The 27,463-nt window shown below is 36.0% G+C and overlaps 2 protein-coding genes across 5 annotated transcripts in view; both read right to left on the bottom strand.

Annotated features, from left to right (window-relative positions):
• LOC128218357 (histone H3.v1-like) lies at positions 1-8,618 on the bottom strand. 4 transcript variants are annotated; one of them, XM_052926008.1, is made up of 7 exons: positions 8,583-8,618; positions 7,069-7,184; positions 6,494-6,588; positions 6,203-6,352; positions 5,467-5,605; positions 4,381-4,770; positions 1-3,007 (listed from the first exon to the last, which is right to left on the bottom strand). In XM_052926008.1, the coding sequence occupies exons 2-7, from the start codon at positions 7,175-7,177 to the stop codon at positions 1,713-1,715; spliced, it is 2,178 nt and encodes a 725-aa protein (XP_052781968.1). In that variant the 5' UTR covers positions 7,178-7,184; positions 8,583-8,618; the 3' UTR covers positions 1-1,712. The 4 variants fall into 4 exon arrangements, with proteins under 4 accessions (XP_052781968.1, XP_052781972.1, XP_052781971.1 ...); XM_052926012.1 differs by having other exon boundaries at positions 4,570-4,770; XM_052926011.1 differs by having other exon boundaries at positions 8,593-8,618.
• Positions 8,619-11,283: 2,665 nt separating this feature from the next.
• Positions 11,284-27,463, bottom strand: part of LOC128218458 (amidase-like) — a 28,006-nt gene continuing 11,826 nt past the window's right edge. The window contains exons 8-18 of the mRNA XM_052926130.1: positions 25,959-26,072; positions 25,351-25,477; positions 23,960-24,132; positions 20,814-20,953; positions 19,252-19,452; positions 18,833-18,907; positions 16,653-16,809; positions 16,335-16,397; positions 13,476-13,609; positions 12,621-12,774; positions 11,284-12,321 (exon numbers count right to left, since the gene is read on the bottom strand). Coding sequence (XP_052782090.1) covers positions 12,137-12,321; positions 12,621-12,774; positions 13,476-13,609; positions 16,335-16,397; positions 16,653-16,809; positions 18,833-18,907; positions 19,252-19,452; positions 20,814-20,953; positions 23,960-24,132; positions 25,351-25,477; positions 25,959-26,072 — 1,523 coding nt within the window. The 3' untranslated portion in view covers positions 11,284-12,136. The remainder of the gene's footprint in view (positions 12,322-12,620; positions 12,775-13,475; positions 13,610-16,334; positions 16,398-16,652; positions 16,810-18,832; positions 18,908-19,251; positions 19,453-20,813; positions 20,954-23,959; positions 24,133-25,350; positions 25,478-25,958; positions 26,073-27,463) is intronic.

Here is a 27,463-nt window from a genome sequence, read left to right as displayed (position 1 = left end):
TCATGCTACTTCTAATTTTATTAGAAATACCATTAAATATTGCAGGTACAGGGTGTATACATAAAATGTTAAATACATACCACATAATATGGCTCTTAAAGAAGAATATTTATTTACAAAATAAGGAATGTGAAAAAGTATATACACTTTGCTTTGATCACACAGTTAGTTAGGTATAAGAGATTACATGATACACAATTATCTTTCATGTTCTTATTAAGGTTTTCCAAAGTTTTGTAATTTATGGTTGAAAAAAAAATGAAATGTAAATTCCTAATCAATGATAAGGTTTGAACCATATAAAATAAATATCAAGTACAAATCCATGTAAATACTTTTTAAAAGAACCAGTGATGTATTAAAGTTACTTGCAACCAAACAACTTTGTATTAAAACTGGGTACCTGTTTAGTGGATTATTTTAGATAGTTTTCAAAAAGAATCAGGCACTGGGTTTATCGATAAAGATTTTTCTGCATAAAATACCTGTAGTAGTAAAAAACCTTAAACAAAAACTTTCTTTAACAAACATATTATTGTACAATATTATACTTTTCTTAAATGAGAATTTTATTAATATTTCATGCATGCAATGTGTGTGGCCATAGGTAAAATAAAGTAAAATGAAAAACATATAATCAAAAAATGAAAATAAATCACTTTAATAAATGAAAATACACAAACAGTTTTTGCATTTAAAAATATTTGAAATTTGTCAACCAAACATAAAACACCTTATCTAAAACTCGTGTATAGCACTTGACAATCTATGCATAAAACTCTTGAAACATTTAGATTATAAATCAGAGGGACTGAACAAGATCATGCCATTTATATTGTGTGCTCCAAGCTCTTGTAGAAACCTAGTGCAATAAATTATATCATATAATTTACTCCCTTAAGTCAACAAATATTAACTTTCACATAATTTTTCAGTTAAATTGATATATAAGTCATTGTACAGTGTAAACCTTAACAGTTTTATGTATAATTATTTTGCTGAACTTGGCCAAACGGGCAAGGAGCTTATAAAATGTACTTGTCCAAAACCTGTTAAACTTGCCCTAATATTTTATCAAGCACGGTCGTTTCCCTGAATTTCTGGATTTCCATAACCGGCTAGTCCCATTTGACGTAGCGAAGAAAAACATCGGGTTAATTAATGTACATGTGCTTTGTTTACATTAAGGGTAAAAATGTAAAGAACAAAAACCAGATATTAATGGTCAGATTGTTCTTGAAAAAAAACATGTTAATTTGTATAAGTGTCCACATGAAAAACTTACATCAATGATAAACCAGTCAAAGTACTTATGACATCATTTAAATTTGTGACAGCTTTACAGAAATGCTAGAAATAATTTCAACTGGATCTGAAACCTTACTTGCCTGTTATTGCAGACATGATTGAAAACAATTCTTGCCCATGAGAAATTTTACTAGTCCCGGCTTCCCTGTAAGTAGGTTATTTTGAAGACTGCTTTTTATCATAGGTTAAGTTTGCACGAAATGCAAAAAATGATTAATGTGAAAGAAAATATAAACAAACAGCACATTAACATTAGAAATAATCTATGCCAATGTCATATTTTCGAAATCAAAATGATATGTAAACAAACAAAATTTCTAAAAATGATATGTTTTGGTATAAAAAAACATCGCAGACATAAACAAAGAAAGCAAAGTTCAAAATAAATGACAAAACTACTTAATTTATTTTCTTCTCAGTAACTCCACACCACTTCCTAAGTTTGCAGCATAGTCCGAGTCCTCGCTTGTAATGTTTCTATCACCTGACAAATTACTCGCCCCTGTTGAATTACTCATGGGAGAATGCCTCCCTTCCATTGGCTGGTAGCCACGATTCACGAGATACGAATACACCGGAATTTGACCTGCGGCGTTTGTACTTATATGTCTATCATTAGTTTTATTATAACCCTGTTGGGAAGGCGGTTGTGAGATTGGGTATTGTGGTCGCTGTTGATTCTGCGAGGGTTGCAAAGGAACAGTGAAGTTTGCCTGATTGTATGAATTTGGCTGTTGAGGGGGTTTTGATGGTGGAATGTAACCTTGGGGTTGCTGATGGGGTGGAAAATATGGTTGACCTTGACCTTGTGGGTAACCCTGAGGGTAAGGCTGGGGTTGACCCATGGGTGGGGGAGGGTAGCCAGGGTATTGGGGCTGTGGCTGCCTCAGCCCGGGGGGAACCATCCCTGTTGGATAAGTGGGCCCACTAGGAAATTGGTTGGGTGGAGGGGGGCCTTGATTAGGTGGTCGAAATCCAACCTGGGGCTCAGGTTTGTTATTGCTTTCCTTATGATCTTTATCACTTTTGCCCTGGGATTTGTCTGGCTTGGAATATACATAGTCAGGTTTGTCAGATTTAGCTTTAGCTACATGCTCTTCCTCAGATTCTTCTGACTCTTCTTCACTTTCTTCTTCGGATTCTGATTCATTTTCTGTATCAGATTCTTCAGTCTCTTCTTCTGATTCCGGATCAACACCTTTATCAATTAGCGCTTTCTTTTGAAACTTCTTTGGTTCAATGGAATCATATTCCTCATCTTCTTCAGGAGGGGGTGGGGCACGCCCTAGTTTCGGAGAGGCCTGAATGACCTTGTTATGAACTTTGGCGGGTTCCTCCTTCCTCTTTACGCGAGGAGTTATAACTCTCTCCACAAACACTTTCTGCTGATTTTCCACTGTTTCATCAGCTTGCACAAAAGTATGCTCATCCGCAGATGATTCAGAGTCATATCTCAACGCCTCACGATATGTCGGAGGCTTGTAGTTTTTCTCACTGTAATTCCGATCTGTTGTTGTTAAAGACCTGTCAGAATAACTGTCATCAAACTTTTCACTATGTTTGCTGCGACCATAGCTGCGTTCAGATCTCGGATTGTAGGTTCTTTCTGAGCGTGGATTATAGCTCCTTTCAGACATTCCGCGATGTGAGTTCACATGAGGTGGTGGAAGGGGACGTTTTGATGGCAAACTGGCATTGCCTGTAAGAATAGATAGCTATCATTATTGTCTAAACACAAAATACATAAAATAGTAATTATAAAAAAAAAGCTGAGAAATAAGCATGACGTTTATTTAAAGATATTAAATTATTGAATGTAATTTAGCCGAATACAGTGTAAGTGAGTACAATTTAAATTACAAATATGGAAGAAGAATGACATTCTCCCCACCAAGGACAGGCTGACAAAATTCCCCAAACTTTTCTCCCCCTTTTCAAAGGTTTTTAAATATATGTTGTTTATGTTTTAAAATATCTCATTATATAACAGAAGTTAAAATGGGGTTAAAATGCATTGGGGGATTTGGCTGTCTATGCCAAAAAATGGGAGGGGTGGGGGTTTGGGGGTCGTTGGTTAATAATGTCTCGGACTGTAAACCAATGGGAATTGCTGTTGTAATTGTAGTTTTGACTTAGAAAATAAATGTTTGTTGATTGTCAGAAAGACTCGAAAATATTGTTAGTCTAAGATGTCTTGTTGTGTCAAATTAAGTTGTTATGCAGACAGTATAAGATTGTTTCACAAATTATTCACTTTACTTCTTTACCTAACTATATTATGAACTAGATAACTTTATTTTTGTATATTTGGAACAAACTATTAAGAACTTATGGAAATATCATTTCTGAAAATACAATTGTACAATTAAACCTTTGTGATAAGTTTAGGTGAACAACTAAGAAAGCAACAGTTACATAATCAAGGCTTTCATGTTCAAATCTTGCATGCATTTGGTAAAGAAGGACTAGCAAGGTTTTACTACTCAAATAGTAATTCAAAACTTTAACAAACAAAAATCTAAATAAATACTTTTAGGTAAACTAGAGCTGTAAAATTCTAAATGGATATTTTCTAATTTGACCTTCAAAAATAAAATATTTGAATGAATTTATTAAATATACGCCAGTGGTATAAATAACAAGAGTGTTGCAGAGTGGACACCAACCCTCGACTGTTCTTGTGTTCTTTTTTTTTTTCAGTCAAACAAGGTAAATAACTCAACAATTTCTCAAGACAGAGTTATGGGCCATGCTCTCCATGTGGATTTTGTCTCTGGCGACAGGTGTACCAAGTTTCGTTTAAATGTATTCAATGGTTTTGAGTTATATCCACAGTAAAAGTGTTTGCTCAAAGACCATGACAACGACACCAAGTCTAAGACAATAAGTCAACTTTATCCTCGTGAAAAACAGACGAGCTAGAAATCAATTTATCAAATAAGATTGCTTTAAAACAACTAATAAATTATCTTGGAGGATAACTAAACTTAGCCGGAATTCTATTTTGGAAGGTCACATATGCATATGTAAATTATATACACACAAGATTTATGGCGAACATGGAAGACTTACTATCAGTTACGGAGCTGTTGCTTCCTTCGAAGGCATTCCTAGAGCGAGCAATTTTAGCTCTTGGAAGATTCGGAGATCTACGAATACTCGCAAACCCATTGCGAGCGCTTTCAGTAGTTGTCCACGGTTTTGAGGTACTAGCAGTGCGACCATTAAGAGTATGCAAACTTGCAGCAGTATTCACGTGACCTATTTTTTCCTCCTGCCACTTGTGATTGATTCCTCGTTGTTTTCGGTAACAGCACACTACGATGATGATGACAACAAGAACTACCAGCGCGAAACCTCCAGCAACAATTCCGGCGATCTCCTTTGTGCCGAGAAGTCGATAGTTGTACCCATATTCTCCACATAAGTCCTCATTTTCATATGTGCACTGGGTTACGTCAGCTGTAAGGAAAGTACACCTGAACTAATGAACAAGCCTTAACATATTTACATTCGCTTCATCTAGCCACTTCATGGAATTAGCTCACTTGCCGTTCTGAATTTTTACAGCATGGACACAAGGAATAATGTGATCAATCCTTAATTAAATATTAAGAAAAACATTATTAAAGAGCTTATACTGCTAGTTACTACCAGAACAAGAGAGGATGCCAAAGTTCATCCATTTTCCCAGTCAATCAAAGGGCATAACTTGACACAGTATTTTAATCCGAGATCTCATGTTCATATTGGAATGATCATCAGGCTTCATGTTAATATTTTAATGGTTTTCATGGGAAACAGGAAATATCTGCAAATTGACAACAACAACAACAACATCGACCAACACAGTGAGATCACAAATGCTATGGCAATTGTTTGGCTAAATGTCTTCAAAAACAGACAATCTCATCAAATCATATACTGTAATCAAGAACAACATCAATATCAATGAACACAGTGAGCTCAGAAAAGTTATGACAATACCTTGACTTAATGTCTTCAATAAACAGTCAAACTCATCAAACTATATACTGTATTCATGATCAATTGATTAAATGATGAATTAAAATTGCAAAATTCAAGAGTTTGCTCAAATGATTCTAAAATCAGTAACAATGCAATAAAGAAAAACACCCCTTAAACGGCTGCACTTACATGGCACAGGTGTGACAACAATATTGATGTCAAACTGTTGCTCATTGTCACCACGGCTGAACACAAATGTGACCATCTCCCCCGTGGTAAAGAGGAAGTCCATGTTCTGGGGCTTAGGGTTGAACTTGCTGAAGGATGCCTGAAAAATTCAATATTTATTATACAGTATCTGAATTTCTTAGGACCATCTTAAGATGAGAGAGTAAGTTAAAAACACAGAGGATATGTAAATAAGGTACGTATATCATTCAGTATACAGGATTTTCATTGCGACTTATTTAATTAGCACAAAGGAATATTTGTTTACTTCTTCCTGCAAGAAAAAACACTACATGTATGCACTAAGTTTATTTGAGTATCACAATTCTGAGAATCAGATGTGTCCCCTGTTAGGAATTTTTATTTATTTTTCTGGTAAAGGTCACCATGACCTTGACCTTTGACCTCAAAATCAATAGGGGTAGTCAACTGACCATGAGCAAATTACATACCAAGAATTTTTTTTATACCTACTGTCATGTACCATGACAAATGTGAATACCAAGTTTGAAGACTGTACACAAAGTTGATAAGAAGGTATGGATGCAGATGACAGACCAGGTTAAATTCCTTTGCAGGCGACACAAAATTATTTAGTTACAGAGCATCGAAATTTTACCTAAGTAGGGGTTGAACACCTTAAATAAAAACCCATTAAGTACATGTATTACTTTTAATTGCTACAAGAAATGCATACCAGTCTACCCCCTCCCGCCTGTCCATCGTAGATGTAAAGATTTGTAAGGTCTTCATTCATCTGTGCAGCCATGATGTGCAACTTGAGTCTATGGGGTTCACGCTGGTCTTGGGCACGAAGGGAAATTCTGCATGATGTCACTGGAGCTGACTGCAAATGCACAAAGATGGTTAGAGAACTATGTCTTTAAAGTAGTTACATTGTATATAGTGAATAATGCTGCAACTACGGTAGTTACTTATTTCTTTCGAAAAACAGATCAATATCTCAAAATTGAAAACAAAAACTCACTTGTACTTCTGTTGAGATACCATAGACTTCAACCGTCGATTTCCCAATCTCACGAGGAATGTTTCCATTGCAGTCCTGTGAGCTCGTCAAGAAAACTGAAATTGAATAGTCATTTCATCATTGTAACTATATGGAACTAATTATAAGGTGAAATGGAAAAGCTTCATGTGACATTCAATAAATGAGCACTTACAGAAATTTGTTTTAACCCCACAAAACTAACATCATTTTGATTACATGTAGGTAGCTTGTTCTTTTACATGTGGTAGGGTTAGGGTAACAACTTGTCAAAAAAACAAGTAGGGTAGGCAGGCTTTTTTTTTATTAGGATTTATGTAAGAACATTATTGTCAACATATCGTCACGAACAGACAATAAAAAAAACAGTAGGTTCCGTCCCTATTTTTAAGGTAGTGTGGGGTTACCTGAACCAGAAATTGTTTTTAGGTCTAATTTTAGACTGTTAAGTACAACAAAACATTTCAGATCAATTAAGAATGATAAAAAAAATGATATAATTTCTTAAAGAGCTTACATAAAATGGTTATTTACATAAATTTGCCTTTGATACTTACATCTGGTCTGACGAGATGTGCCGACCTGCTGGATTTGACCTCTAACATTAGAGATCAGTCCGAAAAGGACCAATGTGGTCCAAAACATACTGCGAAATTTCATGTTCATCAGTCATCTGAAAAAGAATGAGCCTAAATATCATAATACCATTATGCATACATGTAAATGTACATTTTATAAATGAAGTTACCTTCTATTTATAATTTGTTTCTGTAACATTAACGCCACAACTCTGAGACAGCTTGCAATCCAATGCCAAAAATATGAAGTATTATTTAATCCTAAAGGGGCTATACACCGTATGATGAAATAGTGAAAAATAAAAAAAATGTCGAAAACTGAAATAAACTTGGTATCCATGTGTACAATGCATTGAAACTAACTAACTGAAATACCACATAGTTTATAAGTTTTTTCGTATTTTTCCATTAAAAAAGATAATTAGGTATGTATACCTAGTAGAATTCATTCTTATGCGTGATTGGCTAGTCGATGTTATCAGGTGATATTACCAAATTAGGTATATAACTTAAATATTCCACTCATTTAGAGTAAGCCTTCGTAGCACAGTGGATACAACACTGGACTGCAATTTTGGCGACACCGCAATTATGATATCAAAGAGTAAAACATTTTATTAATTAATTGTCCAGAGATTCGTTACTTTTTTTGGTGCCAATCTGGTGTATTGTCCCTTTTAATTCCATTTTAGATTCAGATTTAACAGTAATGAATTGTTTTCAAATACACATTAATGTATATCAACCTAGGCAATAATAAAGTTTGTTTTTAAAAAAAGACATTTTTGAGCATGTCTCCATTGCTTTCTCCATGTCAACCACATAAAAGGATTTCACAAGTCGGCAAATACCATAAATTGTAAAAGAACACCAGGCGTCCATTTACATCGCAAACCCTCTGTATCAGGCCGCAAAACTGTCGAGGCTGAATATGAATTTCTTATGTTTATAATAGAGATAGCACAGATTTCGACACATTGCACCAATTCATACATTACAATATGAACTACCAAATTGAAAATTAAAATAATATTCATGTAAACAGGTATGGAATACTGAAGGGACGGAACTTAGGGGCAAACCTTTTGTCATGCGACATCTCTCAGAACCGAAATTTATATGGTTTAAAAATAACTATTGCCAGGGTGGTTGGGTACTCTCCCATTTTGAGCGTATTTTATTACTTTTTTTCTCCGTACTGGACATAGAGAGTAAAGTTGGGCGATTTTAGTGGGGGCACGCGCCGGTACCCTCCCCCCCCCCGCGACCGAATCCGCTAGTGTACTCTTATTAATTCAAATAATTAAAAATGAATTTGTTGACCCAATTAACTTATTTAGGAGATCTGATGACAGTTGTTTTAACATTAGACAACACCTACTCAGAGGTTTATTTTGGAGTAACGAGACGAAGTAATTACATAATTGCATATTTAACTGTGATTTTTTTTAGAAAATGTTACTAACGCTTGGTTTCAATAAAATATAACACACCTGTATTTACCTGACTTCCGCAAACGCCATTTTGTCATCTTCTCTAATAATAACATCTAGTTCATAAACATAATTAAACTGAAGGAAAAGGCTACACCACACCAATACTTTACATGTACCCGTGCTCTTCACCTATATCATATATCGTGTCTACTAGTATACATACATGTAACAAGATGGTTGAAGTGGCAGGTAAATGTAGGTCTTGATAGGCCTTAAAACTGCACTCTCACAGATTTACCGTTTTGACAACTTTTTTTTAAATTTTATTTTTGTCTTGGAATGAGCCAATTTTTCGTTAATATCTGAAAAACAGTGATACAAGACTGCTGACAAAAGATCAGATCGCAAGTTTTCACATTTACGTTCGAAAATTAAGGATTTATGGCTTAAAGCATTACTAACGCTTTAAGAAAAATGCATAAAACATCATTTTTTGAACATAACTTAGAACACTTGCGATCTGAAGTTTTTGTCAGCAGTCTTATATCACTGGTACTTGTCCGTTCATTTCGCAAAAAAATGGCTCATTCAAAGACAAAAAAAGTTGTCAAAACGTTCAATCTGTGAGAAAAAGTCGTCAAAACGTTCAACCTGTGAGACCATGTTTTTACGGTGCGGGGTGATACAGGAATTCTGTGGATTTCACGTGAAATCCACGTGAAATCCTCTCAAAACGTGAAATCCACTCAGAACTCAGTTATTTTAATTAATAATTTAAATATAAACCTATGATAATGCCTTTTCAATTATTTGTTCAACAACAAAAAAAGTGTTAAAAATAAATGAGTTATGAGTGAATTTCACGTCTGAAAAAGTGGATTTCACTTGTCAAAATGTGGATTTCACTTCGATTTCCGATCTTTTTTCAAAATAGGTCTACACCTTTCTTATTTTGGGATCAATTTGGATAAAATTTGAAATATAAACCCATTATGAAGCCCTTTGAATTATTTTTTTCACTTAAAAATAAATGAGTTATGAGTGGATTTCACGTCTCAAAAAGTGAATTTCACTTGTCAAAATGTGGATTTCACTTCGATTTCCGAAAAATTGCTCTAACTTCTTCATTTCTTGATATATTTCAATAAAATTTGAAATGTAAACCCTTTATTAGGCACTTTCAAAAATGTATACAAAAAATAAAAATTACTAATTAATATAATTGAGTTAGAAGTGGATTTCACTTCTCGAAAACTGGACTTCACCTCGATTTCCGATCTATTTTCGAAAAATTGCTCTTCTTCATTTTTTGACCAATTTCAATAAAATTTGAAATATAAACCCTTTATGGGGCACTTTTTAATAAGTATACAAAAACAGAAAATTATTTATTAAAATAAATGAGTTATGAGTGGATTTCACATGTCGGAATCTGGATTTCACCTCGATTTCCGATCTATTTTTGGAAAAAAATGAAAAAATGCTCTAACTTCTTTATTTTTTTGACCAATTTCAATAAAATTTGAAATATAAACCCTTCATTAGGCACTTTCCAATATTTATACCAAAAAAATATAAAATTATTAATTAAAATAACTGAGTTCTGAGTGGATTTCACGTTTTGAGTGGGTTTCACGTGAAATCCACTGGATTCCTGTATCACCCCGCACCCATGTTTTTATGTATAACTTTCGCCACTGCTGGAAAACCAACCAGCTCGATTTGACCTATCAGTTTGAAAATCTAGTACCGTACCATGCAGGTGTGAGAAGTAGTCCACTTAAATGGCAGTCAACGAGTCTTTTGACGAGTTTTACTATGGCAGACTCGAGGATACAAAAGATATGTCGAAATAATAAAAAAAAGTTACCCTGATCGCTCATTACTGTAGCTAGTGTGAGAAGATGAAGAAGATGAAGAATTTGGCTGCTGCCCCGCTGCCCGTTTGACGCAAGCATCTCGCTCTTACGAAATCGAGTTGACCCATTTATCCCTTACATAAACTTAACATTTTGTTTACAACTTTCCACCATATCCTCTCAAACAACTGGTCTACAGTCATTTCGTACCCTCGTCATTGTGTACCCTCCGATCTTCGGTCATTTCGTACCCTTCAGATAGTAATTTCGTATCCTCGTCATTTTGAACCATCCGGTCTTCGGTCATTTCGTACCCTCTTCATTTTGTACCCTCCGGTCTTCGGTCATTTCGTACCCTTTAGATAGTAATTTCGTACCCTCGTCATTTTGTATCCTCCGGTCTTCGTTCATTTTGTACCATTTAGATAGTCATTTTGTACCCTCGTCATTTTGTACTCTCCGGTCTTCGGTTATTTCGTACCCTTTAGATAGTAATTTCGTACCCTCGTCATTTTGTACCCTCCGGTCTTCGGTCATTTCGTACCCTTTAGATAGTAATTTCGTACCCTCGTCATTTTGTATCCACCGGTCTTCGTTCATTTCGTACCCTTTAGATAGTCATTTCGTATCCTTTAGACAGTCATTTCGTATCCTTTAGATAGTCATTTCGTATCCTTTAGACAGTCATTTCGTACCCTTTAGATAGTCATTTCGTACCCGACCGAAAGTCATTGAGAGACAACAAATACGTACATTGTTCGATATTACCACGTGCGATTTCGCGACCATTTCCCGATATCAGTACTTGAAAACATCTGGGAGTACGTTGTTTATTGGTCTCAAAAACATTTGTCAAAACATGAGATGTGTCGCCGACGAAATAGAACACCCTATTTCCAGAATATTTTATTTATTCTATAAGACATATTTATATATAATTTATATATATATATATAACAAACAAACAGGTTTTCATAAATAAAACTTAAATATGATGGCACCAACATTTGAATATACAATGTATGTAGACATCGTTGGAAGATAGATCTATATCATTTTATGTGTAAAACCTATCTCAAATCTACGATGACAAAGCACATTCGTAGTACCCGTGTACTAAGTATAACGCATACATAGTATCCAGTATAGTACGCGAGGTACACACGCATACACGCAAACGCGCACACAAGGACATTCATACGTACGTACGCACACACGCACGCAAGTATACACACACGCACATACGCACACATGAACGCACGGTTGCATGCACACAGAAAATTAGTATGAGAGCAAGTGGTTTACAAAATCTTGTTTATATACAAAGCTTATATTTTTCAATATATAATTGCTTTGAAGCTGCACTCACACAGATATAGCATTTTTACAACTTTTTTATTTTTTGTCTTGGAAAAAGCAAATTTTTGCGTAAATATCTGCAAACCAATGATATAAGATTGCTGACAAAAAATCAATTCGTAGATTTTCATATTTCCGTTCGAAAATTAATGTTTTATGACTTAAACCGTTACTAACGGTTTTTGAAAAATGCATAAACCATCAGTTTTTAACTTAAATATAAAAATCTGCGATCTAATTTTTGTCAGCTGTGAAACATGAATACGAATCCGTTATCTAGATTAGTACAGGTATAAAGAAAGCTCTGACAATAAAAGTCACCGTGTTCTGCTGTTCCGAATTTTACAAAATCACACAATTTCATCAGTTTACAGTACAGTTCTCCACGCGTAATTATTGCAGTTTCTCAAAAGCACGTGCGAATTGAAGAACCTTTACGTCATCGAATCGTTTTCCGACGATCTGCAGACCAATCGGAAGACCCTCGGACATTCCGGCATTGATTGTCAAGGCTGGATGACCAGTAATGTCAAATGGAGCCGTATTTTTGACCATTCCAAGAGCATTCTTCATGCGATCTGGAAAAATTGAATAGTGTCACGTTCATAAAAAAACTATGTTTTCGAGAATCAAACTTACTTTGTATGAAATTTCCAAGATTTAGTATTGCTTGGCTATGAATAAAAAAAAACTTTGCAGAATGGTAAATGTTGACATATCCTTTCAGGAGAAGCCATGTTTAAAGGCCTGAAAATGTTACTATTGGGTTAAATCTATAACAAAACCGATTTTTTTCGCACACAAACATGTATGTAAAATTATATCTTAGAACTCTTTTTTTCATGCATGAACCTGTTCTACTTGTTATTGTTGTCACCTTGTAGGCTCCATGTTGTTTTGGGCAGTAACGGTGCCTTATAAGGTAGTGTCGGCATTATGATGACGTCATATTTCTCCAGCAATTCGTCATAGGTTTTTGTCAACTTCCAGTTCAGGTTTTGTGCACGTGCGTAGTAATGAGCACCATAGTTCTGGAACGAAAATGACTCATTAAACTTTATATTATACTTAATTTAAACGCAGACTTGCTTCTTAATCTTAGTATGAAATAGGTTATTTAGAGACTTTATTGCTGCGTTTATATGCACACATTTACCCCCATAAACATGTCGCATATGTTTCGTAGCAATCTATGCATATTTCGAATGTCTAGACTACGACCCACAACTCTATGCTTGCATTTTAACGACTATTATACACTCGCTGGACAACTTCATGAATACGCAACTGACTCATGCCGAGGGCGCCGCTAGGCCAATTTCAATGTTACGCATGAAGTCTTACAACCCGTCCTCCCACCAATTCGCTAGACTTGTAAGTTTCCAAACGTTTGCAACCACTAGCGGATCCAGGGGGGGGGGGGCAACCGGCGCCCCTCCCTAAAATCTCACAAGTTTATATTTATTTAAATATAAGAGAAAAAAGTAATAAAATACAACCAAAAAGCACCATTTCGGACTAGAAATTATTAATTTTGTCCAGGAGGGGTATCCACAAATCCCCTTTCCATCACTTAAAATAAAATGATTTCGGTTCGGGGGAGGGGCGCAAGTAAAAAGGTTTCGCCCCTAAGTTACGCCCCTTTAATCCTAGATCCTGGATCCGCCCCTGATAACTGTTATTAACTTGCGATCGTAAGTCCTTATCGCAAGCTACGCCCCGAGCCTTGTACCTTTTCCATGTAGGTTCCAATCATGGTAACCATTTTGACAGGATCTGAAACATTTCTTGCATTGCCGGCGTATCCCTCACGTAACTTGGTCATCAAAGATTCGTTATACAGTCCTTTGTTTTGGTAGCCGCCACCTTAAATTACAAAATAAACTAGGACTAGAAAGGTGAAATATTGGTGTACATGTACATGCTTTATGAGGAACAACAGGCGGTTTTAGGCCTTCGGACTACATATTTGCTGTTCTTGTTTATTTGGTATTACAATTAAATGATGTCTCAAGTAGTAATACTGAAAATGTTTGATTATATCTCTAAAATTGCGTAAGATACGTGTTTACAGGTAAAACATATCTAAATTTAACGCCACACACATGACGTCATAGCGAAAGTACTATATTGAAAAAGCACGCATCATTAACGTGTCAATATTCAAACTAACTTATAAATTTACTTTTACAGTGTGTGTATACCACGTGATAAATTGCGTCATAAATGCTACGTCGGAAGGCAATATTTTGCTTCGAATAAAGACTTCAAACAAAGATAACGTCACTATTTCTTCACCATTTTAAATGAAACATAGCGCAGTCTACGTCGCTTACGGAGCCCCGCCTTCGGTCTTTTACCAGAGTTTGATTGAGAGTTTAGTTTCTTCATACACTTCGATAAACCTTTTCACAATAAGGCCGTCTGACGGAGCACTTTCTAAACATTAATTTAGAATCAGGTTTGTCGAGAAGTTTGATGAAACTAATCACCTTAACAAACTCCGGTAAAAAAACGAAGGCGGTTCTCTTTAAGCGGCATAGACTGCCCTTTTTTGATTTAAATTGGTGTTGTAAAACAAAAGTTATCTTTGTTTTAAGTGTTCATTTTAAGCAAAATGTTGCCTTCCGACGTAGCATATATGACGTAATTTATCACGTGGTATACACACATTGTTTTAACCGTAACACGTTATTTTTATGGATTAAATATTAGCAAAACGTTTAATGCATGATTTTATATTTTTAAACAATTGACCGTTTTGAACAGACTCTATGAATGTAGTCAAAACAAGTCAAAACGATAGATGTTGTTGCTATGGTAACATGAGTAAAATATTGTCATAAATCGTCAAGAAAATTACGTGCAAATCTTCTTAATAAATTTGGAATAAATCAAAACAAATTGAAAAGAAACATTCTTTTGACATGTTATATCGACGAGTATTTTATTTGTAATGATTATGTCCTTACGATCAAAATCTCGTCACGCGGCTCATATACATACAAATGTTCCATACTTCCATGTACAAGTCAACATCGTCAGCGACACCGGGCTCCAATATCAGAAAAGAACTAAAGTCATATCTCAAACTTTGACTTAACATTAAAAGTCATTAAAAATGGGATATGTTATAACACCATTTAAAAATGCATTCTCTCAAAGAATGTGTTGATTAAAACTTTGGTCAAGATTCCAAAGATTTTTTTTTTAATATTGAACAAATGATTCAACAATATCTTTGAGAAAACATGTTTTTAAAAATAGTAAAAACATACAAGATTTTGAATTATACATTGCTTTTCTCTGGTAGAATGAGATGAGACTGTGATTTGACTTGAGTATTTTTGTGATATTGGGTCCCGTACTTTATTTCGTTAACACTTTATGAAGCAGAGATTAATAGTATACCGGGCGTATCAGATGACGACAATTCCTAAATCAAATCCAGATATTTTGGCTGAAATGCCGAATTAGAAATATATATGATAAGTCTAACAAGAATTAGAGAAAGCAAGGTGCTGAATTTAAGAAGTCAAAGTGCTACCCGAATAAGAGAAGTCAAGAGCTATCCGAATTAGAGAAATCAAAGAGCTCCCCACATGAGAGAAATCAAAGAGCTTCGCAAATTAGAAATATCAGAAAGCTACCTTAATTTGAGGAATCAAAGAGCTACCTAAATTTGAGAAATCAGAGAGCTACCTTAATTTAAGAAACAGAGAGCTACCTAAATTTGAGAAACAGAGAGCTACCTTAATTTGAGAAACAGAGAGCTACCTTAATTTGAGAAACAGAGAGCTACCTAAATTTGAGAAATCATAGAGCTACCGAAATTAGAGAAATCATAGAGCTACCGAAATTTGAGAAATCATAGAGCTACCTAAATTTGAGAAATCAGAGAGCTACCTTAATTTGAGAAATCAGAGAGCTACCTTAATTTGAGAAACAGAGAGCTACCTTAATTTGAGGATTCAGAGAGCTACCTTAATTTGAGAAATCATAGAGCTACCGAAATTTGAGAAATCATAGAGCTACCTAAATTTGAGAAATCATAGAGCTACCTTAATTTGAGAAATCAGAGAGCTACCTTAATTTGAGAAATCAGAGAGCTACCTTAATTTGAGAAATCAGAGAGCTACCTCAATTTGAGAAACAGAGAGCTACCTTATTTTGAGGAATCAGAGAGCTACCTAAATTTGAGAAATCATAGAGCTACCGAAATTTGAGAAATCATAGAGCTACCTAAATTTGAGAAATCATAGAGCTACCTAAATTTGAGAAATCAGAGAGCTTCCTTTATTTGAGAAACAGAGAGCTACCTTAATTTGAGAAACAGAGAGCTACTTTAATTTGAGGAATCAGAGAGCTACCTTAATTTGAGAAACAGAGAGCTACCTTAATTTGAGAAACAGAGAGCTACCTTAATTTGAATAAATCAGAAAAATATCTAAATTTGAGAAATCAAAGAGCTTCCCGAATTAGAGAACTCAAAGAACCACACGAATTTGAGAAAAATCAAAGTGCTAACGGAATTTTCGAAATCAAGTTGCTATTGCTCTTATACTGCACAAAATACATAATTTCAACTCACCAAACCCCCTAATCATACATTGGTAGGCTCCGTCCGTGCATATCGGTGCCCAAATCGCCACACCTTAATAAGCAGTTATCATGATTATATATTATAATAATAAAATCATTATTACGGGTTTGCAACAATGAAATTAAAAGCTATTGTTATAAAATAAAAGTTTGCTTTTTTAAAACGATGCTACAGTACGGATAACAGTACGGATAACGATTGTCCATAACCAATCGGAACACCTCGACACATGTATACCTCTTTTCAGCAATAAATTGTTCGAGATATGGCGGGAAAACTACTACCTTTACGATGGTAATCACGCACCGTGTGTGTGAAGGGGCATGGATACGTCCTCAACCTCAACGTTAATGGATTTAAAGCGGTCAGCCGCAGCTCGTACAATCATCTGTACGTCCTCCTCACAACCATCAAAACCTTCCGTCAGAAGGCCGATCTTCTTGCCCGCCAAGCTGACTTCCAACTTTGGGCGAAAAAAGTCATTAATGTAACATTTATATGTATATATGTATTACATTTTCCTTTTTCAATCCTATTTCAACATAAGCATATAAAACGTCACAAACATGCATACCAAAAGTATTTACCATAATATTTTTCCTGTATACGCTCTAGGTAATTACATTTTCGCACTTAGATTGAAAGGGAGGATGTTTTATAAACTTGTAAAAATAAGAGTAAAATTACTCGAACATTTGATTTATAAAGGTATGCATGTTCTAAAACTAATTTTGTATAAACATTATTAGTTAATATGTTACCGCACAAGTACATATTATTTGTTTTTGTCACCATTGCGCACTTTATGCCTCATGGGTCTAAGGCCTTCTGGTTTATTTCAAATAAAACTTGAAACTTGAAACTTGTAATAACTGTACACATTGACTAATGTCAACGCATTTTTTTTGTGTGTAACCCCCGATATCTTGTTTTGCTTTGGGTCGCAATAAAAAGTTCGTCAGCGGAGACATACATGCATGACACATTTTACCATAAAACCTTTGTACTTAGAAACACATCCTATAGCTGCCAACAATAAATATCGCAAAGTTTTTACTCTCTTGGCGTCACGTCATAACAAGTATCATTGCACGGTGTTAAAATGAAGATATTGCGACATGATACATAATAGCGTGTCTTGTTTGTGATTCAAACCAGTTATGTATATCATAAAACTGGTTTTTAGTATTGCGTCTTGATCCGGAAGGTCGTATCAGACTCTCGTAGATTTCTGCAAATACATTCACGCGAGTCGAATACGACATCCCGGACTAAAACGCAGTACTTATAACCCTATTGTGTTGCGTGCACGAACATTTTGCATGATTTGAGTTATTCATCAAAAATCGCATAGTCAGTTTGGTTGTTAAATCGTTGGGGTTTTAGTTGGGGGGGGGGGGGGTATAATTCGAAGCTATTCAAATATGGCTTTTTTGTGGTAAAACGTTTCAATTTCTTATTTATGCACCAGTCAATTGTAACCACGGCTCCCCAAGGTCCGGGGATTAGCGGGGACTTTGACTCGTTCCAGCCGAGCCCGGGCAAAATCCCCGCCAAGGGACCCTAGGTAAGAGCCATTCCCCGCTATTTTTGGCGCGAAGACAAAACTACCGCATTCACCCGGCACTATAGGGCCATCTGGAAGTTAAAAACACGGCCCATTTCCCCGGCTATCTCCGGTATACCCCCGGACCCGTGGGGACCGTGGTTACAATGTGACTGGTGCATTATTTTGTCATGTTAGAACTCTTTTCCCTTTTCCTCAAGAAACTAACTCTTAAACACGTTTAAGAGAACAGAAATTCTGAAAATAACGGTAATGATTGAGACTTATCTAGAACGAGGGAACTCTTTCACATGTGTGCTGTTAAATTTGCTAAGCTTAGTAAGCCAATTTGTGGACGTCTTTGTCTTTTGAAATACAATACATACATTTTTATTACAGACTTTTCGTCAGTGGGACGCATAGCAGTAATATAGGAGATTTGCCATGCGCACAGAACTGACGCGTTGACAGTTATTAATCATCGATGTTGTATCTTAGGCCAATACAAATCAATTGCTTGATTTTCATCCAAATATTTTTTAGATGGGGCGCGTGGGAAGGGGTGGGAGTGGGGGGATATCATATTTTTTTAGATACCTTTTCACCATTGAGTATATGGCCATGCTCTTTTTCTTTTTTATTGCATAAGGGACCTGATACATGTGTATTTAAGTCAATAACATTTAAGGGGCGGCAGAAAAAGAGAGGGCGGGCGGGGATGAAAATGTAGCAATTAAATTATAGTCGCCTAAGATGGGTGTCTCCCTTCTGGTATGAATACATACACGAGTATACGTAACTAAATACTTAACGGGCAATTTGAGAGAATTTTTTTATTAAAAAAAACAACAACATCATCACCTAAGCCACATCATAGGTAAATATATGCATGTTCACTTTAAGCAGCCAGTATTCTTGGTCAATGGTATATTCGTTTTACCTGTTTTGAATATGGTGGACAGGTCATGGCGCTTTCTTGTCTGGGGTCTCTTCCGTCGTCATACCCCGCAATGGCCTGAAATCACAGTCAGTACCTCTTTGATCAACTCTTCATGTGAGATATAAAAAGATAACAATTATAATTATGTTTTTGAAAAAAATACTATAATTTGTCTATGGTACTTTACGTGAGATCTTGGTGGTAATAAAAATCAATGATCTTTATTTCGCCGCGAATGACATACGCGTTAATTGTTTGTCTAAGTTTGTCTAAGGTTTTAATGTGAATGTATAAGCTTAGTATTGGACAACCGTGTATTGAGGTTATTTACAATATTTATAGTCTCTTCATTGGTCAACTTAATACTTAAATGGTTCACAACTGGCGCTTCACCAATTGCTCTTAAAATCCCAAATTACCTCCAATAGAAGAGCGCAGTCAGTAACACTGGCAGCCATTGGACCCGCGTGGTCCACTGTGGTTTCAATGGGGACGACCCCGGTGTAGGGCACGAGGCCCCACGTTGGTTTCAGCCCCACAATTCCCACCCACGAGGAAGGGATTCTGATTGACCCACCCTGGTCCCCACCTATGGCGACGTCAGCTTCTCCGTTCTTCACCTGGAATGTGAGAAAGATTGCAAATTATAAGCAACTTATAATGAAATAATAAATTACTTTATGAACAGAACAGAACAGAACAGACTTTTATTAATACCTAAACAAAACTATAAGGGGCGGGGCAAGGACCTTTAGACCTTCGCCCTTCTCCCAGAATAGTTTAAGATGTTGGCTCGGGGATTTGAGGGTACTCCCCCGAGAACATTTTAACAACTTATAGTCTGAACTGGTACTTTTTAGCGTATTTTGTTAACATATATATTTATATTATAACGCTTACTTATACTCGCACTCGGGCAATGCCAATTCGGCGAGTGCTCCGACACAATTGTTAGTCATTTTATGTTTTTGAAGCATGGTGCACAGGCAGAATGTAACCCTGATTAGAGCTACCCTGGTTGTTAAACGTGCACCAGTGTATAGCACTGTTACACGGGACCCCCATTTATCGTCCCTCCAAGAAGACGATTTGTATATCTTTTAGTGGTGCGGCGGGAAATCGAACATGCGACCCCTGGATTGGCAGTCAAGTGTGTAACCACTAGACCACGGATCCGTGTGTGGTGTGTGTACGTCTGTGTCTCTCGTACAGTGTCGTTAGCGCCCTTATATTGAGCGTCTCATCAGGGTCTGTACTTGATACTAATGGGCTTGTCGCTGTAGTTTTCTGGGGAAATTACACCAATTCGGAAGTGACTACTCATTGTTAGATGCCTTATTTATAAAAAATGATACCATGAGTTTCTTTGAAAAGCTGCTTTGTCAATTCTAGACATACTGTAGTATTCCATCTTAGCACTCTTTAAAGCTGCTGTTTTATAGTTTACCCCCCCCCCCCCCCTCACCCCAGAAAATTAAATAAATAAATAAAACCACTTAGATTTCATGGGACTACTTAAAATGTGAAAGTAGTTGCCCGGAAATCTAATCACCAAATCGTGCGTTGAAAATGGCAGCCTCCATGGGATTAGACAGTCAGTATCTTTGACTGAAATTTACTTTCTTATAAGACTTTAAGACGTTGAAGCGCCAGAAATGGGAGTATTTGTATTTGGTAGTCTGTAATCTTAATTGTTGTTTTTTCTATGTTGCATTAAAAGAAAATTTTCAATGTTTTTACAGCAATAATATGGAAATAAGCAAGAAAAAGGATCTAAATAATAAAGGCATATGAATAAATTTAATGAAAAATGAAGGGTATTTAAAACATTCGTTGTTAAGAAATAAAGTTGTTTCACAAAGTTCAATTTTTCTACTTAGAAGCTAAATGAATATGGTCCTTGGTTAGCGCGGATGGACATCTAATAACTCTAGCGTCATGCAGAGTACCATAAACCGTTTTAAACAACACAGATATTTACCACGGCGGCGCTGCCCCCACTGGACCCACCGGCACTGCGTTCTTGGTCCTTAGGGTTCAGGGTTGGCCCAGTATCGTTTGTGAAACTACTTCCGCTGAAGCACATGGACTCGCAGTTTGTCTTACCGATGACTTGGCCCCCTAGTTTCCAAATGCGATAAAACGACAACAATAATAATAATAATAATAATAACAAGAGCACCGCGAAACGGAGCATTATACGCCCGAAGAAGATTCGGCTTGAGGTCTTTAATAAACATTTAGGTTATGCTAGTATACTGCTTACTAGGTGTGAAGTGTTTACAACAAAGGCTTAAACTTCCAATATTGAAACTTTAATGATACTTAAGTTAGCAGTGCTAATAAAAACCTTTGTTCAACAGTATTTTTTTACAACATAGAATAATTGGAAATTGCGCGTGACACATCCTTTTAATGTAATGATGCTTTGTATAGAGTTATTTGAAAATGACTTTATTAGTGACAAAGTTGTGGCCCGGACACGGATTTGCTAACGCACCCCCATGGTGATTCTAGTCTTTGAGGTATGGACCTGGAAATTGCGCGCGACACATCCTTTTAATGTAGTGATGATTTGTATAAAGTTATTTGAAAATCGCTTTATTAGTTACCAAGTTATGGCCCGGACACGGAATTGCTAACGCCACCCAGTGAAATTAGCCTTTGAGGTACGGACCTGGAAAGCATGCTTGACAAATCCTTTTAATGTAGAGATGATTTGTATAAAGTTATTTGAAAATTGCTTTAGTAGTAACACAGTTATGGCCTGGACATGGAATTGCTAACGTCCCCCCATGGTGATTCTAGTGTTTGAGGTATGGACCTGGAAATTGCGCGCGACACATCCTGTTAATGTAATGATGCTTTGTATAAAGTTATTTGAAAATGACTTTATAAGTGACCAAGTTGTGGCCCGGACACGGATTTGTTAACGCACCCCCATGGTGATTCTAGTCTTTGAGGTATGGACCTGGAAATTGCGCGCGACACATCCTTTTAATGTAGTGATGATTTGTATAAAGTTATTTGAAAATCGCTGTATTAGTTACCAAGTTATGGCCCGGACACGGAATTGCTAACGGACGGACAGACGATGGAGGCCATAACATAATACGACCCTTCGGGCGTATAATAATTATAATAATAATAATAATAATAATGATAATAATAATAATAATAAAAATAATAAATAAATAAATAAATAAATAAATAAATAAATAAATAAATAAATAAATAAATAAATAAATAAATAAATAAATATAGTAAATTAAAAAAAAATGTTGCATATATCAAGTGAAGCTATATATATATTGTGCCCCTTTAACAAATGCATGAATGATTGAGCTGAAAAATGAATTGCGTTTTGGGTATACAAACCAATCCCCAAATAAACCGTAAAACAACTTGTGGGAAACGAATTACACTTCCTTAATTGCGTTTGCGGTTAATACATTTGATGAAAAGTTAACAAAAACAATTTCGAAAATGAAAACAACACCCACTTAAACCTGGATGTATCAGGATGTATTTTTTTAAAATTATTTCACGGTCCATTGCCGCAAGTCCATCAAAATAAACAGTAATCTCACTTCTATAGATTTAAAAATAACGAAAATATGACACTAAGATAATTTCACGAATAAGATGTTTATTGAAACGGCCCCCGGGGGAGGTGTATAATCCAAAATCAATATGCACTATAATGTAACAAGATGAATTTTGATGCAAGCCATCATACACGCGGCTGAATAAGTTCAAGTGTAAATATATAAAAAATTTTTATCATAATTCAAATAAAGGTAAACATAAAATTTAACGTTCTGATCAAGAGATGGAAATAATCAGGGGGGACATGAAATGAGATACCCCGGTAAAAATAGTAAATCAAGAGAGCGCCATGTTGTCAGAAACATGTTCAAGATTATTTTAATGGAACATGTATCCTCCACTACCCAAATGGCATCCAATTAGTAATTCCGCTTTAAATGTCTGCGGGACAATTTAGGAGATATGTGGAATGTAATGTAATTTAGTCAGTGTTGACACTGCCATTGCGTTTAGGGCAACACTGGCTACATTGTCACACATCCCTTAGACAGAACAGATATATTTCTATCTTTTAACGGCACTCACATTCTTATTCTTTTCACTTTGTACATTCATATTCAAGCACTATGTATTCCCTTGACAAAAGGAAATAAGTTTAAATAAATAACCAATGCGTCTGACCAGCGACAAGTCTAAATAAAGGGAAACCGAAAAAGTGTTTTGATGTTTTTATTTTCGTTAAATCCGCATAGCTTACACTTCTTTATAAAAACCTATGTATCGGTGTTTCATGTATTATCAAAACGGTTCCTTTACAACATAGTTGCGAGAAATGCATTTTTGAAAAGTATTCACTTTCCTAACAATCTAAAAAAGTTATCCACTGACTTGTCCAACGTATATCCATTCTGGCCAAGTCTAATAACGGGGCGTATTCTTCAAGCCGCATACATGCCTTGTATTCTGGATCCCTGTCACAATTGTTGTGTCAAGTCAGGTGTATTTACCTCCCCTTAACTTTCATGGACTACAATTTCGTAGGGGGACATAATTCACAATAATTGAATACTTTCAAATCCCCACATACAGTCGAACCCCGTTGGCTCGAACTCGCTTGGCTCGAATTACTCGTTGGCTCGAACTATATGTAAATGACCGATTTCATTATATTGATGGTAAACAATGCCGTTTGGCTCGAATTTTCCAAGACTCAAGGTTATATCGCCGTCCCTGGGAGTTCGAGCCATCGGGGTTCGTCTGTACCTACATGTGTAGCGTCAGAGTCAGGAGTGTCCAATGTCCTGATGTGTAATACAACGTATGAAGGGGCCATAATTTACGATTGTTTTAACTTGAGGATTACCAATAACTGTAAGTCCAGTAATGGGACATAACTCTTAATTATTTCATTTTAATTTGGGAACACCTGCATCCAAGATACTGGTCAGCAGTGTAATTTTGTACGTATGATGACAAAATGATAATGTCCGGATTACCCTCAAAAGAAAACACGGTTGTGTCGGTAAAGGGACAAAAATGGTAAAGGGACGTAATTCTTGATAACGAGTGGTCACATACCCGCATCTAAGATCCGGGTCACCAGTGTTGCGTCTACTTCAGGGGTGTACCCTTGCATGACCTTTGACCCGTTCATCATTGGAACCCCGGCAACGCATACATTATCCTTGATCCCGACACGCTTTCCCTTCAGCAGCCCGCTAGAAGCTCCTTTGATGTCACACTTCCAGTACCTTAAATGTAGAATATGTATGGTATTCAATATCAATCTTAATTTGGATCTAAGCATGGTTTAGCTTACGGATTGCGTGATTTACAAATTGGGCATATACCGTGAATGAAGTCAATCATGTATGACCATAAGAATGACTTAAGTCCCATATTGAATACGAAGCCAGAGCATGCGTTCAAGGCCGAAATGCTTCGTTGAACTACCATGTTGTCAAATATTTCACTAAAATCGCATCGTTTTTACGCACTTATGCTTTCAATAAGTACGAACTATTTTGGACAAATACGTAACATATTCTTCCTTTTATATTTATATAATATTTACTATGCTATGAATGCTCATAATGGTCCAATATTTTAAAAAAAGTAAATCAGTTTGACTATTTTGCTATAGGGAGTGAGTTGTATTAAATGTGTACATGATATGCACAGACATGACATTGCACGGGTTAGGTCCATCAATGTTTCTATTTAGCCAGCATACTTATGTGTCATTGACACACAGAACCGTTCTTCTAGCCCATCCGTTGACAGTAAATTGTTTTATCGAAACTTCCGCCCACGTAATCGTCCCTTGTTAGTTTATAACTTTATATCAATTTATTTTAGCTCGATTAGGAATTAATCTTAACAGTTATGAAATACTTTAAAATTACGAAATGATGTAAAATTCTCCAGAGTTTCTGCCATTGAAAGAAACATATATCATATATACAGAAATAAGCAACCAGTTGAGTTTCCACACAAGCTCGGTTTACGCAAGAATTATAATAATATGTTACCCGTTATATAGAACCAGTGGTAGAAACCTGTGCTGGTAATGATCATTTACCCTTTAACTTTCCCTTGGTGGGACCCGAACTCATTCCTTTTACAGGGTGAACAAGTCCTGGTGTCCATAAGATAAGCCAATAGTTTATACCCCATTTGGGATTTGGGAATTATATATTTAAATAAAGCAAGTACAGCAGAAATAGCTGTGTCAAATCTTGTAAGAAATACTGCACTAGTGTATCCATGAAACCTTTCAGAGCAAAAAGCTTAGTAAGTTAACGACGATGCCGTTGACGTAGTTCTGAACAATCGATCCCTTGTTTACCCTCTAAGAAAACAGAGCAACAGCTTTAACCTGTGACCTCTGGGTTGACAGATAAGTATCACACAGATCTACCTTCGTCAACCTCCCTACACACGTTCCCCGACCTCACAGGTTGTCTTACCATGCGTTACAGCTGTTCTCCGATGGCTCTGGTCTGTATCCCGGCGTCCTCGGGTATTTCACCGGAAGTGTCGGGGGAACCAGACCTTCAATGTCATTGTACAGTTTCAGGGATTCCATAATGTGACCTGAAAACAATGAAGTGTTCGATAAACAGGAACGTCGCTTAGGTCGAAATAAGTGTGGGTGGTAAGAGTTACATAATTATTATCCCAAAACAGGCAGCTTCAGAAAAAATGCTTTATGTAAGAGCATTATTGTCATCTTTGGGTAATGATGTTTAAATAATGTATATGTATATTATTTTTTAACCAACGGACTATTGATTAATTTAATTAAATATACTGCTAACAGTGTTAGAATTAGATTGTCTGAGTTTGTCAGACAATCTAATTCTAACAATGTTAGCAGTATATTTAATTGAATTATTTTTGACGAAAGATACTTCAATTATTGTACAACTTGTTATTCATAACATATGCTCACAATATTTACACTTGTGTTGCTTCAAATGGTAATACATTCTGTATTACAATACAGTAAAGTTTCGCGGTTATGATTCTGAGACTGAGATTCGAGACGTAAGTAAACGCGATCCTGGGAGTTTACCCTTGAATCCCTCTATCTCTGCGTCCGTCAGTTGATAGCCAAGGGACTCGCCCATCTCTGCTAGCTCCTTGGTGCTTGGAGGGCGCACGGCCGGTGCTCGATACATCTCGGGCTCTATACAAATAGAGGATAAAAGAGTGCGATTGCAATAATGCAGTCATACAATTTGGTTGTTTTTTTGTCTTGGAAAGAGCAAATCTTTGCGTACATATCTGCGCACCAACAATATAAGATTGTTGACAAAAAAAGATCGTAGATTTTCATATTTCCGTTCGAAAATTAATGTTTCATGGCTTAAGAAAAATGCATAAAACATCAATTTTTGAACTTAAATATAAAAATCTGCGATCTATTTTTTTTGTAAGCAGTCTTGAATCACTGGTTTCCATAGATTGTCGCAAAAAATGGCTCGTTCCAAGACAAAAAATAAAAAAAGTTGTAAAACTGGTATATCTGTGAGAGTGCAGCTTTAAAGAGGAATATCCTTGATGCTCGGTGGCTGTACGGGGGAGGGAGGGGATACTTATCTTGTTCTTGAATTTCAAAATACATTTTAATTGTGGTTTTAGAATAAAATAAGGTTCATGTATTTAAGTTTGATTTGGACGAAAGCTGATAACTAGTAGAATCACAACGGAGTATGTTGCTAGGCAGAAACCAGTACTGATGTCCATATTTCGGGTCAATAGAACGTGCCAGCGATGAGGATCGAACCTACGACCGCATCACGGTCTATAAGGCAGACAACTATTTCACTAGACCATTCTCTGTTTTATATATTAAAGAAATGTTAGTTTGAGGAGGCCGATCGAATCACCCGATGTTTTAGCAGCTAAATGTGTTAAAACACCTCTTCATTTTTAATTAAGGTGTTATTTTGTTGCCATGGTAACAAATTCGAAATGTAGTAATTCACTTACATATGTTCTTATTGGGGTTTTAGACAGGTTTTAAAAAGGGGAGTGTGCTGAAAAAAAGAAAAAGGGCACGTTGTACCGGGCTATGAAGAACTTTAACATTATAAAAAAGGTTAGTTATATTAAGTTTCTACTGCCAACATGTAAGAAATGTATGTATTTATAGTCATAGTATATGTCTTAATCGGAACTTAAAATACGTATTTGATTATCTATAGCATTTAACTCCGAGAGGACAGAATGGAGCACATGCTGCTTTCCATGATGGCAAAAAAAATAGTTCTACCAGAAAAGGACAGAGTGCAACACCCTTCTCTGACTGTGTGGCTAAAACCTACCTTATACACACTTCACATACCTAAATATCAAATGCAATTAAATAAAAAAAAAAATTATATTTTTTTAATTGCTTTTCAATATGTAGTTTAAACCTTAAATGCTTATACAGAAGATTGCTTTAACACCATTCTCCAATGATGAAAATGATATTCTTATATAAAGCCTTATAATAAAAAAAGAGGCCTACCTACCCTACCTATTTTTGAAAAGGATGTAACCCTAGCCAAACAATTTTTTTTTAGGCCTAAG

The sequence above is a fragment of the Mya arenaria genome, chromosome 14, assembly GCF_026914265.1.
Source record: "Mya arenaria isolate MELC-2E11 chromosome 14, ASM2691426v1".
Classification (NCBI taxonomy): Eukaryota; Metazoa; Mollusca; class Bivalvia; order Myida; family Myidae; genus Mya; species Mya arenaria.
The sequence above is the reverse complement of the archived record's forward strand: the minus strand, read 5'-3'. Positions and strand labels throughout refer to the sequence as shown.